Consider the following 16,299-nt stretch of genomic DNA (forward strand, 5'->3'; position numbering starts at 1 on the left):
ATAAACGAAGCATTGACACATGTTAGACTGCACCCCATAAACACAATCAAGCCTAGAAAAAACCCAGTGAACCACCCCTTTAATAAGGATTAATCTAGGACTTGTATTGTTTTCAGAAAATTGCGTTTTGTGTTTGTTCATTGTGTGGTGATAATATGTATTTTTTTTTACTTTGTCCTTTGCTGCCTATCTTGACCAGGACTCCCTGGTAGAAGAGATGTTGTATCTCAGCGGGACCTTCCTGGTTAAATAAGTAAATCAATCAATCAATGAAATATTAAGTTATTCTGTGTGAGAAACAGAACGTTAATCTTGTCCTTTCAGATTAAAACGTGTTGCATTGATGCATCACATTCAGTTTCAACACGTGATGCTCAAAGCTGTTTTGACATCAAACCTGACGCAATGCATCAACAAACGTGATGAGATTTGAGAGCAGAGGTTTATCATTTCACAATTTCACTGAAACAATAACAGCATAAGGGTTTGAAATGACATGAGGGTGAATAAAAGATGACAAATCTTCATTTTTGGGTGAACTGTCCCTTTAAAAGTCTCCATAAACGCTTTCAAACAGGATTAAATGTGAAAAACTGCAGAAAAATAATGGACACATTTCATGACAGAATCATAGAAATCTTAATTTTAAGATCTCTGTCTGCTGGACAAGTTGGTAATAATTTGATACTCAATTCAGACCGAACTCTCTGCATACAGGACAAGTGCATACAGTAGGCAACCAAACTAATGCAGGGAAAAGAGCATTTAAGATACTAAATGCAGCATCTATAGATGTTAATGTAACATCTCTGTTATTCTTAAGTGTTTGATTAAGAGCACATCAGAGCACATGCAGCAGGACAGCTTACCAGTTTACCAGCTTAACCGAAGAACACAGAGTGAAGAGCTGCAGAGCTTAGACACATTCAGCTCAAGAAAGACCAATGCGTTAACAAAACTAACAACACTATTCAACATCATTTTCATTCATTGAAAAAGAGCTGAAATCTAAATATTAGATTTTAAAATAAAAAAATGCTTGGAAATGTTGCCTTGGTTTAGGTTACTAAAATGTCTAAAACTGAAATAAAAATTATTTAAAGCTAAATAAAAATAAAACAAAAAACGAATAAAAATCACAAAAGTAGAATTTTTTTTAACATAATATGAAAATATAATAAAATTTATTTATAATAAATAAATAAATAAAACCCAATTTGAAATATAAAAAAATACAATAATAGTATTAAAATAATATTAAACTAACACTGCACAACAGCAACAACAATAATAATAATAATAAAAATAATAATTTAATATTTATATTTTTATATTTTCCATTTTATTTTTATTTTAAGTTTTAGAAATTTGGTTGTGCTCTATCATTGAGATGAAGAACACTTAAAGAACTAAAACTGAAATAAAAATGAATAAAAACAATATATATATATATATATTAGAGCCCGACCGATATGGGTTTTTTGGGGCTTAGTTTTAGTTCTTTAAGTGTATATATACACACATTATATATGTATATACAGTATATACACACATTATTTTTTATTTCAGTTTTAGTTATTCTAGTACATAAGTCAAACTAAATGAAAAGGAGAAATTAAATTTTTATTTTTTTTTTTATTTTTATTTTAAGTTTTAGAAATTTGGTTGTGCTCTATCATTGAGATGAAGAACACTTAAAGAACTAAAACTAAAATAAAAATTAATAAAAACTATATATATATAGTTTTTATTAATTTTTATTTTAGTTTTAGTTCTTTAAGTGTATATATACACACATTATATATGTATATACAGTATATACACACATTATTTTTTATTTCAGTTTTAGTTATTCTAGTACATAAGTCAAACTAAATGAAAAGGAGAAATTAAATTTTTATTTTTTTATTTTTTATAAATACATATTTATTTTATTTCAGTTAATGTTTATTTTATTTCAAGTAACACATTTTTTTTTAACCGTTTTAATTTGAGTTTTAATTAATTATAATAACCCTTAACCAATGTTTTCCATGAAGGAAGAGCTTATAACAGAAATGTCTTTTTGCAGCTGTAGTGCCCTCAGATACAAACACATTTAAGAGTTGTTAACTAGATCTAAACTACACTAAACTGCAGCTCTGTTGAGATCTGATTGAGTCTCTTACCAGCTGAATTATATTGGTGACGCGTTGCCAGTTGGCCAGTTTAATGTTGTCTCCTCCATCTACCAGCCCCCGATAACCCTGAAATCAATTCAAATACACTCATTAATACTCGTATATATCATGTAAACATGTTTAATGTTCATCCACATCATTATCATCCACACATTAGCAAAGATCAGTGGAAAACATGAATGGTGAGAGATGAGAGTACCTCATGCACCAGATACACCTTGGCGCTCACATAGATGCCCATCCGGGTCACATTCTGCATTCATACCTGCAGAGAGATAGCACTGAATCTGAAGAAATCACACTCGACACTATTCAGAGGTTTATATAAATGATCGCTTCCCAGCATGCTCACAAATGAACGAATGCTGCTTATTCACTTCATGGCTTTTAATATAGTGCACATTCATAATCTGATGGGATGAAAAGAAAATGTCCAGGTCATATTTTCACTTTTTTGCTAATATTTTGAATTAGTTTTTATTTTATATTTTATATATTTTAATAATGAGTAAGTTTTTAAAATATTTTATTTCAAGTAATGATATTTTTTATTTATTTTATTTTATTATAATTTTTTTTAAATATGGTTTTCGTTAACTATAATAACCCTGTTTGGCATATATAGTATATTACCATATCACTAATGATAATAAGCAAATGAGGGTAAAATGTATGGTAAAATAATGTCAATAGCTAAATAAATACATGCAAAAAATAATACAATACAATACAATGCAATAATGTAATTTCTCATTTTCTTCTGATTTTAAAATATGATCTGGACATGTTCTTCACAATTGGTCACCTACTGACATAAACTGTATCGTTGCATATATATGCAAATAGATCTACTTTTCTATTAATTCACTATATTTCAGACAAACTATCGACCGTGGAGGCTCAAACTGAAACGCTCAATACACGATAAAATAAAATAATTTAAAAAAGTCTACAGCTGGAGCGCCTTCTGCATTTTGCTGTCATCACATGAACAAACAAGAAAAACACTCTTTTTGACATGCTGACGTCCACACCCACTGCGCATTTAGGCCACGCCCACACAATCCAACCCTCTCCATTGACTTTGTATTGCGGGAAGCTGCCTCCTTGTCATTTCTGACTTATAGCAAAAAAAGTACCCGCGCTGACGTCCATGCCCACTGCGCATTTAGGCCACGCCCACACAATCCAACCCTCTCCATTGACTTTGTATTGCGGGAAGCTGCCTCCTTGTCATTTCTGACTTATAGCAAAAAACAAAGCGAAAAAAATCTGCTGTGTGACAAGGTGTACAGCAAACAAGCTAAAAAACCCAGAACCAAGTTCACAAAATGCTAGCAAAATGATCCAATGGAACGTTCCCTTTGTGAAATGTTTTATTTGGATGTTCATTTATCGCATTTAAAAGTTACTATTTATGTTTACCATGTATGTGAAGCGCATACTACACTTTTTTTGCATAGTTTTCAGAACATTTTGTGGAACTTTTCTGAACGTTCCGAAACAATAGCAACATTAAAATGAACACCCAACTTTTATTATTTTGCAAACATTATGTGAACATTAGCCTACCTGTGAATGTTATTTTGGATGTCCTGGAAAACAGTGCAAATAGTAACGTTTAAATACGTAAGAGGAAAGTCCAACTAAAATGTAAAAAGTTCCATAAATTATATATAAATAACGTTTTGAGAACATTAAAGACTAGACAACTTTGATTCTATTAACGTTACTGGAAGAACCTTGAGAGAACGTTCCCTATTAGCTGGGAATCTACCAGTAGGCACGACTGCACTGTAAAGCCTTTTTTTAATCTCTTGTTTTTCATTTTATCCTACGTACATAATCTGAAATACAGTATATCAGGCACAGATTATGTGTGGGTCTGGTCTGTCGAAATATGTTGCACAGAAAAGGGGCCGGGGTCTTAAGAGTGCTTTTACATACAAGCATATGCATTTCAATAGTGTTTTCAAATGTTTTAGTAACCATGAAAGCTTGTCAAAGTGCATATTTGTCAAAGTGTCACCATTGCATTCAGGGGTAACCATAGCAACAGAACACCACTATAGAGAATTTGGTTGATTAAAATATGCATTTCTGACTGAAATGTAATTAAAAAAAAAAAAATCTAAAGCTGAAATTTTGTGCTATCATTTTAAAAATCTAAATACATAAACTGCAGTCCCACATTTTTTTTTTTTTTTTTAAAGGTTGTGGGTTCGATTCCCAGGGAACACATACTGGTAAAAAATGTATAGCCTGAATGCACTGTAAGTCGCTTTGGATGAAAGCGTCTGCTAAATGCATAAATTATTAATTATTAAATTAAATATGTTGCACTGCAAATGTTGTCATAACCGTAACCGAAATGCAACTTTATGGGAAGCTATAGAAACACTTTATGCATGCTGGGATTGAGAAGGGTTTGTTTTAAACCTGATAAAGACACACTTTAAAATACTTTCAAATCAATAGCATTATATAAAAAAAGCTAACTTACATTGTTAATATTTCAAGCAAATTAGGAAAATACAACAGATTTGTTCTCATTGGTTGCAGTCTGATTATCTCATCCTCTGTAAACTGCAAATGCAATAAAATTTGTGAACTTTGAACATGCAACTCTATTTTAGATATGTTATCTGGCACTGTTCTGCCTCGTACTTCATACCTGGTATAAGTGAATGGACATGAAATACTGTATTTATGGCTATATACACAGCACATTTGAAAAGCACAACAAACCTCTTGAGTTAAACTAATCACAAGATCAGGACAGAGTGAGCAGAGGCGGCAGAGTTTGGTACAGTACATCAGTGTTTATTCCATGCAGTTGCTCTGCCTTGATTTCACAAGTCACTCCTGTCGCACTGTACACAGGCTATTACAGGAAATCATAACACCATTCAAGATAAGGAAGGAAAAGGGCCGAGACATGAGTAAGAAACAAACTGGAGGAGGAAAATGAGCCCAGAGCTGAAGATATTCCGCACAAAAATAGTTCATTTTTAAATACCTGTATATGTAGTAGTTGACCAAGCAATTAAAAATGGTTAACGTGAATAAGGACAGATGATGGCAGGAGAAACGGTACGGTTCATACTTTCAATTCTCTGTGATACAGCCAAAGAACCGTATGACACTGGAATTATCTTTACAACCAGAACATGTTTGTGTCATTTTATTACAATGATTAAATGTGAGCCAATTATCTCTTGCTAGAAACAATGGTCTATATGAGAATGACATCTGAAAAGTGTTCAGATGTAATAAATGTCCAGATATTTCCCCTCCTCGTTTTCCAAAATAGCATTCAGGTGAAGAAAATATGGAAGCTTGTTTCTGCCACATGAAAAATTCTGATTTTTTTTTTTTACCTCACAATTCTGACTTTTTTTTAATCAAAATTCTGAGAAAAAATTGCAATATATAAATTCAATTCCGAGAAGAAAGTTACAATAGCAAGAGAAACTCAGAATTCAAGAGTTTATATCTCGCAATTCTGACTTTTTAGTTTTTTACATCTTGAAAATTTTTTTTTCCAAATCATAATATATATATATATATATTTTTTTTTTTCTAAACTTGAAAGTTTATATCTTGGAATTTTTTGTTTATATCTCACATTTCTGACTTTTTTCTCAATTCTTTGTTTATACCTTGCAATTATGTTTTTTTTCTGCTATAAAATAAGTCAAATAAAAAAGGTATTTATGTTTATATTTCATGGCAGAAATGGGCTTCCATAAGAAAATGACCAAATGTCCATTTCTGAGAGAAGTATTCCTTTAAGATGCCATCTCACCTCATCAGTAATACTTCTGAAGACATACATGAGACAATTATGAGATGAAGAAACACAGAAATGAACAGCTAGTGCTTCAAAATAAATTAATGATCGTGTAGGCCAGCTACAAAAAAAGACATTTTTAAATTAAATTAAATTAAAATCATAATTTACAGGATTTGTGGAGGCGCTGTGGCCGGAAAGACTTCATACAATATCATACTTCATACATCACTCACTAAAAACCTTTAGAGGAACACGTAAACGGAGAGAATGAGGTTGGTGCGTGTTTTCGGTTCGTCTTCGTTACAATTAGTTCGCTTCATCTAAACACACCTTGTGTTTCTAGCACGTTACCATCACACTGAACAGAAATGACAAAAATTGTACAGTAATAATGGCTTATTTTGCCCCTCGTAGACATGAAGTCAACATGAAAAGCTGTTCACAACCCATTTTGCTTCTGTAATCTTTAATATTTCTTGGTGAAACTGGATTTTTATCCATCAGAAATTGATTGAATAGTTAAAAATGGGCGCTATGTACCAGAACGGAGTTAAACAAGATGACTAAACTTGACAAAAAATTTTTTTTTTTGTTCATTTGCTGCAAACTCACAGCTTTTCTCATGAACTCAATGATACTGTTGTTTTAATGTGGAAGTACGTCTTGCAAGGCTTCTTTTAGTACGATGTCGGAAAATAATAATAATACCATTCACAGTTTATTTCACATGCCGTATCCGGTTCAGAAACACATCCGGCTGCATTTACTGATGATGAACGAGGCATTTTAACTAGCACTGTAACATCTATATCTAAACACAGGGTAAATATGAATGCAACAATTAAATACAGACATGCCGGACGATGCAGTGTCCCTTTCTTAAGGAAAAGACAAATAAAAACACACTAGCGAGGGAGAATTTACACACAGACTACTTTCACACTGCAATTTAACCCTGTTTGTTTTGTTCACAAAAATGATGGATTTAAATGCAGTGCAACATTTTTCCAAACGACTGAAACAAGACAAACGAACCGCTTTTCCCTAGTGGAGACTCATTTGCACGATAAAGCACTGAACCTGAGCATAAACCAGCAAAAAGCACGGGACTTCTTCCATTTCTTTTTCTTGCCTTTTTCTTTTTTACTCAAAAAAACGACGTGTAAAAATAATGAACTCATGTCTGCAAAAATAGAGGTCTTTTACAAAGCACTGTATTTCCGCCTCGCGTCTGTCCAGCCTGCTAGACAGTCATCCTGAGCGAATGATTCTCAATAGCCTGAGCGCAAAACCACCGTTATTGCTGATTCACCCGCGGCCCTGAAACAAACGAACTCTGTGCTTCTGCGGTCTCCTTGAACGGCACGCTATACACACACAAACACCGGCAGAAACACACCATACACGTTACAGACGCTTCAGAGGGATGCTTAAACCAAAAATCACAATTCTGGCATCATTTGTGTTGTTCCGAACCCATGAGACTTTCTTGCATGGAACACAGACGTAATATTGTGATACTTTTATGGTCCTTTTTTTGGTCGTTTTGGAGCTTGACAGGTTGCATGGAAGAACAAAAGTCAAACAGCATGAATTTTACACTAGTTTTTTGGGTGAAAGATCCCTTTAACTCTACAGGGACACTGCATCTCCAGAACATCATCACTGCCGCTCAAAAGACTGGAATAATTACGTTTTTTTAATGTTTTTGAAAGAAGTCTCTTCTGCTCACCAAGGCTGCATTTATTTGATCAAAAATACAGCACAAATAGTGAAATATTTTTACAATTTAAAATGGCTGTTTTCTATGTGAATATGTGTTAAAATGTAATTTATTTCTGTGATCAAATCTGAATTTTCAGCATCATTACTCCAGTCTTCAGTGTCACATGATCCTTCAGAAATCATTCTAATATGCCGATTTGCTGCTCAACAAACATTTATTATTATTATCAATGTTGATAATATTTTTGTGGAAACCATAAGATAAAAAAGAAGAAATTAATACTTTTATTCAGCAAGGATGCATTAAATTGATCAAAAGTGACAGTAAAGACATTTTTAATGTTATAAAAGATTTCCATTTCAGATAAATGCTGTTCTTTTGAACTTAAATTCTATTAAATTCTATTCAGCAAAGAATCCTGAAACAAAGCTTGTTTTTGCAAAAATACCAGGCAAAAATGTTTTCAATATTGATAATAATGACAACCATTATTAATAATTAAGCACCAATAATAATGAAGCAGCAAATCAGCATATTAGAATGATTTCTGAAGATCATGTGACGCTGAAGACTGGAGTAATGATGCTGAAAATCCAGCTTTGCATCACAGCAATAAATTAAATTTTACAATATATTCCCAAAGAAAACAGTTATTTGAAATTGTAAAAATATTTCACAATTTTACAGATTTTACTGCATTTTTGATCAAATAAACGCAGCCTCAATGAGCAAAAGAGCCTTTTTTTTTTTTTCAAAAACATTAAAAATCTTCATCACTTCAATCTTTTGACCAGCAGTGCACATCGTCATTTTTCACGTCAACATAAAGACGACGGAAGAAAAGAAACTCTTTGTGGTTGATGTCACACTTATGTCTGCAGCGTCTCTTCAAACACAGTCCTGAGATGAGGAAAAAAGCTGCTCGGGTTCGCTTCAAACACTGATTTGATCGTTAAAGACGTTGTTCCGCTAGAGCAGTTGTTCTTTGACTTCCTGTTCGCCCGTAGAGGTGAGCAGCAGCAGCAGTCTGATTGGCTGATCAAATGCCGACCAAGCAGGCATGCTGGGATATTTCCACACGTCTTGGAAGTCAAAAAGGGCAAAAGAAACAAGGAAGGACATCGTTCCTGCTGGTGCTCAAATTAAAGTTTCTGTAAACCCAGGAAGTAGCAGGTGGCCAGAGACACGCGTCTGGCGGGTCCCATCATGGAATGGATCCTCAAGCTACGCACTTAACACTTTCGCTCAAGTTCCACTTCCTACAGACATATATACACACATTCTCGCAGACCGCAATCACCTTCTAACTAACTAACTAACTGGTTAAAATCGAGTCTAACGCTCTGAATTTATGCTCTGTTGTCGTTGTTATTCGAGTTCCTGATTTTGTTTTGCGTTTCCTCGGGCACGTAATAAAATAAATTATGCGTGTTACTCTAGCTACATTATCACTTCAGAGGAATCTGCCTGAGATGCTCAGAGAGAGAGAGGGGGATTATGGGAAGGGCTGATCAGACGGGTCAGGCGTGGATTATTGCCGTGTTTCCTCCGAAGGCTGGCGCTCACCAGGATGAAGGTGCGCAGGGCTGTTTGTTCCTGATGGTGGCGTCAGAACATTCCGCATCCGACGTGTCGCAGTCGCAATCTCTGAAATGCAGCGGATTCTGAGAGAGAGAGAGATGAACAAACAAGAAGTTCCATTTAAGTTCATTATATAAGGCTAGGGTTGTGACGGTGAGGACATTTTAAATAGCTTGTATTTACTTTCACTTTCAAATTAGCGGCAATTTGGCGTCAAGCAGTTGCTTGTTTTTAGTTTGGTTGAATTATTTCTTTTCCTCACTTTCCTTCACTTTTAAATAGCTTAAAAGCGCGTGCGCATTTTACTTTCACTTTCAAATTAGCGGCAATTCGGCATCATTAGACAACAAAATACAACTAGAACATTTTAACAAAACGAATAAAAATACACCATGCTATATGCCTAATATAAAATAACAAATAACTTGCACAAAGTTTAGGTATACAAAACTGAAGATCAGTAAACACTGTGGAACCAAATGAATAAGAGACGTAGGACGTTTATTAGCAAAACGAATAAGAAAGCTTGGGGACTTGATGTAAAATAAAAATAAAATACACAGTTTAAATAAATAAAAATCAGCAAACACTGTGGAACCAAATAAATAAGAAATTAATGTTTAAAAAACTTCCAATATTACCTTACTGTAGATAAATGGCAGAAGTCAACAGGCTTTTCAAAATCCAAAAATTAAAAATATTTTTTAAACAGGCACTTTTGCATGTCGTTTTTGAATCACAATTAAGTTTAACACTCGCAGCAGATTACAGTTCACGGAGTGAGCGTGTTTCGAGTTTTTATGGACATGCTGCATATTTTAACGTCTGTAAACAAAGAAATCAAAACGTAAATATTAGTAGTGAAATTTTACCGTTGTACTATAAAATAAAATGGTTATTTTTCTTAAATACTTAATTTCTGCCATATTAAAACTTAAAGTAATGTCAATTGTCTTTTGATCTCAAATATTTTGGTGGGTCGTGAAATAGATTATACTTGTCTAGGCGGGTCATGAAATGGAAAAGTTTGGGAACCCCTGTATTAAAGAATTCAGCACATTACGTTCTCATCAAAAACACTGATAATCATTCTTCGGTATAATGTCATCCGGATACATTATGATTCTGATCCTGGATGAATCATTTGCTTGAGTCGGATCTTTTCGATGAATTTGTTGATTCAGTTCCAAAAAGAGTCACTGAATTATTTTTTGAGCAGGTTCATTTGGATTCCCAAACCTTTTTTTCAGTCAAACCACATGAGCTAAAATTATTTATTTGAAGTAGCCCCTGAGATTTCAAGTTAATATTTCACTTATTTAACAACACATTTGCATGTTCACAATTCTCTAATGGCGCTTAATGGTCACATGATAAAGTATTTTATTTTGATTGTTTTATTACTTGAGTTTAATTTAAGATAAAATATTATTTTAAGATAAAAATTATTTTAATTTCAAATATTTCATAGTTTTAGTAATCGTTTTATTCTTTTATTCAGTTTTATCGTAATTTTGTAGTTACATTAATGTATATCAAATAAAAAGGAAAAAGACAATACATTATATTTTGTTTTCCATTTTAAAATGATTGATTTTATTTTAATTTATTTAAAATACTTCATATTTTTTGGTAATCAATATTATGTATTTATTTTCATTTTAATTTATTTCAGATAAAATATATAATCTTTTTATTTTATTTTGATTGATTTTATTTTAAAATGATTTCTTTTTTATTTGACTAATATTTAATATTATTCAGTTGTATTATTTTGATCATTTTTATTTAAAAACAAATTATGCATTTATTAAAATTTGAATTTACTTCAGATACATAGTCTACATAAAAAAAACAGTAAGTTTTATTTTTTGTTTTATTTAAAACCATCCCAAACATTTTTTATTTTTTAGTAACTGCTTACGTAATTGTAACCGTTTAAGAAACTAATGAATTGTTTTGTTTATTTTAATTTGTCAAATATTTAATAATATTTAATTGTATTGTTTTTATTTTACAAATATGTAAAATACACAATATTTTAGTAAGCGTTTTGCTTTGTTCTGATTTTAAAATTATTTATTTTATTTAAAAATTATTCCAAATATTTCATACACTTTTTTTTTGAGTGTTTATTTTAAATTATGTATTTATATATCATTGAGAGTTTCATTTTGATTGTTTAAAAATTATTTATTTTAATTTATATTAGCAACTGTTTTGATTGCTTTTAATTTTTTAATTATGTATCTATTTCAAATGATTAGCTTCTCATATCCTCATGAACCCCCTGCAGTTCCCGATTTAAAAGAACCGATTCACGTTAGGGCTGCACGATTGTGACAAAAATCATAATTGTCGATTATTACCTTGAAATTGTAATTGCAATTTCAATGGAAAGCTTATTTATTCAGCTTCCAGATGATTTATAAATCTCAATTTCGAAAAATTGACCCTTATGACTGGTTTAGTGGTCCAGGGTCACATTTAAAAAAGGACTTATTCTGTGGTTAATGGTAGAGAAACACACAGGTTTAAAGATTACATGATTCATTCGAGGCTTCTGGGGAATCGTGACAGAAATTATTAATTATCAATCATCAAAGCAGACTCACCGCTGTCTGCGTGGAAACTCCACCTCGCTGTCAACCTCTCCTTCCTCTTCCTCAGACGACTCGTCTCCCGCCTGACGGACACATACAACAGATCATATGTTAAAATCACATACACAAATAAAACACCTGGATCATATGCAGAACAGTTTCATATCCCCATCATATGTGTCTGATTATATTGAATAAATTACTAAACTATTTTTTTAAAATATAGAAATGAACACTTTTATTCAGCAAGAATGCATTAAATTGGTCAAAGTTGACAGTAAAGACATTTATAATGTTACAAAAGATTTCCATTTCAAATAAATGCTGTTATTTTGAACTTTCTATTCATCAAAGAATCCTGAAAAATAAAATGTATCACAGTTTCCACAAAAATATTGGGCAGCACAACTGTTTTCAACATTGATAATAATCAGTAATGTTTCTCGAGCAGCAAATCAGCATATTAGAATGATTTGATCATTGAATTACAAATACTCTGTTTATATAAATAATCAAGTTATAATTAGTAAAGCTGAAGCGTCTATAAGCTTGACCAGAGCAGATTTCCATAAGTCTGATATCTGTTAATAGAAATACTTAATGACAGGAAAAAAAAATCATTACAGAGTTCAAAGCACATACACTTACCAATCAAAAGTTTGGAGTTTTTAATGTTCACATGACATGCAGGCAAACAATTAAAATAATTCAAAGTTTGTGTTTTTTTTAATTATTATTATTTTTATAATTGCTATTTATTCTTTTTAATTTATTCATTTATTTATAACGGTTTTATTTTTAATTTTAAAATTGTGTATTATTTTTTCAATAATTATTTCTTTATGATTTATATGATTTTCTTTATTATTTTTGTTATATTTACTTTAATTGTTAATTATTTGCTTTTCATTAAAAAATACTTTTTTAAATGATCCTTTATTTTTTGTTATTTTAAAAAAGATTATTAATTAATTTATTTTAATAACCTTAATTCATGTTTAATTTTTTATAAAGTGTTTTCCCCTCACAATGCCTTCAGCATCATTACTCCAGTCTTCAGTGTCACATGATCTTCAGAAATCATTCTATTATGCTGATTTGCTGCTCAAAAAAACATTTCTGATTATTATCAATAATTTCTGTCGTGCTGCAGAAACTTTTTTTGGAAACGGTGATACATTTTATTTTTCAAGATTCTTTGATGAACAGAAAGGTAAAAAGAACAGAATTTATTGTAAGAAGAAATCTTTCGTAACATTATAAATGTCTTTACGGTCACTTTTAAAGTGCCCCGATTATGGATTTTTGAAAATTACCTTTCATGCAGTGTGTAACACAGCTCTAAGTGAATGAAAACATCCTGCAAAGTTTTAAATCTGAAAGTGCACCGTGTATAAAGTTATTGTCTCTCAAAAGAAAGAGTCGACTCTGAATCATTGAAATGAGTCGTTTTTAAAACGAATCCCAAGCCGTTTCATGTTGACGTCAACATGAAACATTAGCATATTGCCCGCCCACTCGTTGGTCTTTTCGCATTGGTCTGAATGAAACTGCAAATTCATTCTTTGCCACTAGGTACAGCTTTTGGAGCGGTAAAAACAGCGGTTTCCCCGGTAACGCTGTAAACAAAGCAGCACTGCGCTCACAAACGCAGCTTTTATTATAAAATGGAAATGAAATCGACCAATCAGACCAATCAGCGCAGATTAGCGTCACGCAAAGGAGGGGTTTGGAAAAATGTATAATTGAGCGAATTGTTTGGGAGTCGTTGAGCAAATAAGGTAAAAATAAATGCATATTATAAGACAATGAAAGTGTTTTCTGACCTTGCATGCATGTCAACCTGTTGTTGGGGACTCCCAAAACCAAATTATGAACCTTTCATCATTACCCATAATAGGGGCGTTTTAATGCAAGTGTCATTCAGACTCACGTTTCTCAGGGGTCTGAGCGAGTGCAGCAGGCCGCTGGATCTCTGCTCCGGCTGCTCTCCCGTTGCTTCTCCCTGGGCCGTGGGCTCCAGCGCTCTCTTGCCGGCGGGCGGCGTTTCTTCGCACGTGCTCAGCAGTGAGTAATGCGGGAGCTCGGGGTGGCTGGGAGCGGCCGGCGTCTCCTGACAGTGCATGCAGCCGGGGAACGGATGCGCCTGACAGCAAGCACCGGAGCCCGCGGACGGAGGGACGGAGGACCTGCGGTGGCGTGAATCGGCGTCCACGGCGGTGGAAATGAGGTCGGGGCTGGAGCCGGACAGCCTCCGCTGCAGGTGGTCGGTCTGCGGGCTGCGGAGAGCGGCGGCCGGGCCGAAGTAGCGCAGGTTGTTAGCGCAGGTGGCTACGGCGTTTTCGCGGCTCTTCACCGGTAACAGCGGACCCTCGGGCGGAGGGGGATGATGGTGATGGTAGCTTTGCTCCTGCAGGGTTCGCACAAATTTTTCCCATATAAATTTATATTATATTGACTTTTGAGACAATATTCATGACCCAATGTTTATTTTACAATAAGATTAAAAATCTGTTCAAATTTATCATAGCGAATGTTAACTAAAATAAATGACTATTAATGCTAGGCTATGTGTTTGCTTTCTATTTGTGTTAATAAGTACAAGCTGCAATTGCGCCAGATGTTACTCCATGCAGAGAACAGGTGTGACTCTGGACCACAAAACCAGTCATAAGGGTCATTTTTTGAGATTTATGCATTATCTGAAAGCTGAATAAATAAGCTTTCCATTGATGTATGGTTTGTTAGGATAGGTATTGTAATTTGTTTAACCAATATTATCAGTTAAACTCAGGACCTGAATTTCGTTTTGGAAACCATCTCGGGTCTATAGTATTCAAGTACAAAAATATTAGAAAATGGAATAAACTGTAAATTAAAAACAGATTAAACAACAGACGGCACAGCTTTAGGCTGCTGTCACAAGACAATGTATGGATCCAATACTGATGTGTTTTCTTTCTCAACCGTTTACATTCACTTAAGACAAAACCGACAGTGTTTACGAGGATAGAAACGCCAGAACGGCCATTTTGACGTCATTTCATGTGTATTTGGCTGCTTAAGTGCAACAAACTACGAAAAATAACTCATTATATGATACTCATGAAGACGCGGTAGTAGGGCTGTCAAAATGGCTGAAAAACTAAATTCGATTTTTGTACTTAAATATTATCAATATTAGAATTATATTCTAAATTAAATGGCATAATTTCAGTTAGGGGGGAAAAAAAGCTTTTGGCTTCTCTCCTGAGGCCACAAGAGGGCACATCAAGGGAAATATTAATAATGCACGTTTCTTCAAAGCAATAAAATAACACGACTATCTTTGAAAAAAGTGCATAACGTTTAAAATAATGTTTATAAACCATATATAATTAAGTTGCTTAAACAATTAGAAACAGCATCATGTATGTATGTATAGTTTAATGCAAAGGACTGAAAACCAATCACAAAGAGTACTTTTTCATTTAAAAACATGAGATGCAGTGGGATGGGGAAAAACCGCCATATATTCTCGAGACATGTTTTTTAAAAGTTGGACTTGCATTAATTTTACATGGCTTTCTAAACATGCGGCTCTCTTGTGCGAGACGCGAGTGTAACGCTGATAGATGTCCCTCTAGAAATAGATAAATATATTATAGATAAATATGCGTTCTGTGTGAACGGCTTGGTTTCAGTTTTGCCGTAAACAGCATCTTAACCGCATTGATGTTCTCTTTTTCCGCAATATTTTGAATAAACAATGTAGCAGCGTCGCATCTAGTGGCTTCAACTGGATAGGCTAACAAAAGCATTAAAATGCAACGACACTTACATCGTCATCGCATCTTGTGCGCCGCTGATAAGGCTGCCTGACGCACAGCTAAAATTTGAATGCAACGTTTTTGCATTTGAATGTGGATTTTTATTTTAAATTCAACTAATATTCGAAATTCGATTTTTTTTTTGGACAGCCCTACACCGTACAGCTGCATCACTCACACAGTTTTCAAATGACTGATTTAATCTGACAGTCTGTATGGATTTATTTTATTTTATCATCTGATCTACACGTTATACTGAATAGATGTCGCTGGGGTATATTTGTAGCAATAGCCAAAAATACATTGAGAGTCAAAATTATTGATTTTTTTTAATGCCAAAAATCATTAGGATATCAAGTAAAGATCATGTTCCATGAAGATATTTTGTAAATGTCCTACCGTAAATATATCAAAACTTAATTTTTGATTAGTAATATGCATTGCTAAGAACTTCATTTGGACAACTTTAAAAGTGTTTTTTTTTTCAATATTTTGATTTTTTTTTGCACCCTCAGATTCCAGATTTTCAAATAGTTGTATCTCAGCCAAATATTGTCCGATCCTAACAAACCATACATCAATGGAAAAATTATTTATTCAGCTT

The 16,299-nt window shown here is 33.3% G+C and overlaps 1 protein-coding gene and 1 pseudogene across 1 annotated transcript in view; both read right to left on the minus strand.

Annotated features, from left to right (window-relative positions):
* Nucleotides 1-2,439, minus strand: part of LOC107722696 (ATP-dependent 6-phosphofructokinase, liver type-like) — a 27,395-nt pseudogene extending 24,956 nt beyond the window's left edge.
* A 6,232-nt stretch (nucleotides 2,440-8,671) lies between these two features.
* LOC107722698 (mitogen-activated protein kinase kinase kinase 13-like) overlaps nucleotides 8,672-16,299 on the minus strand; it is an 85,211-nt gene continuing 77,583 nt past the window's right edge. Inside the window, exons 13-16 of the mRNA XM_016531167.1 lie at nucleotides 13,820-14,296; nucleotides 11,899-11,969; nucleotides 9,269-9,366; nucleotides 8,672-8,784 (exon numbers count right to left, since the gene is read on the minus strand). Of these exons, the coding sequence (XP_016386653.1) occupies nucleotides 8,672-8,784; nucleotides 9,269-9,366; nucleotides 11,899-11,969; nucleotides 13,820-14,296 (759 nt within the window). The remainder of the gene's footprint in view (nucleotides 8,785-9,268; nucleotides 9,367-11,898; nucleotides 11,970-13,819; nucleotides 14,297-16,299) is intronic.

Source organism: Sinocyclocheilus rhinocerous, unplaced genomic scaffold (assembly GCF_001515625.1).
Source record: "Sinocyclocheilus rhinocerous isolate Xijiao unplaced genomic scaffold, SAMN03320098_v1.1 scaffold1806, whole genome shotgun sequence".
Taxonomy (NCBI): Eukaryota; Metazoa; Chordata; class Actinopteri; order Cypriniformes; family Cyprinidae; genus Sinocyclocheilus; species Sinocyclocheilus rhinocerous.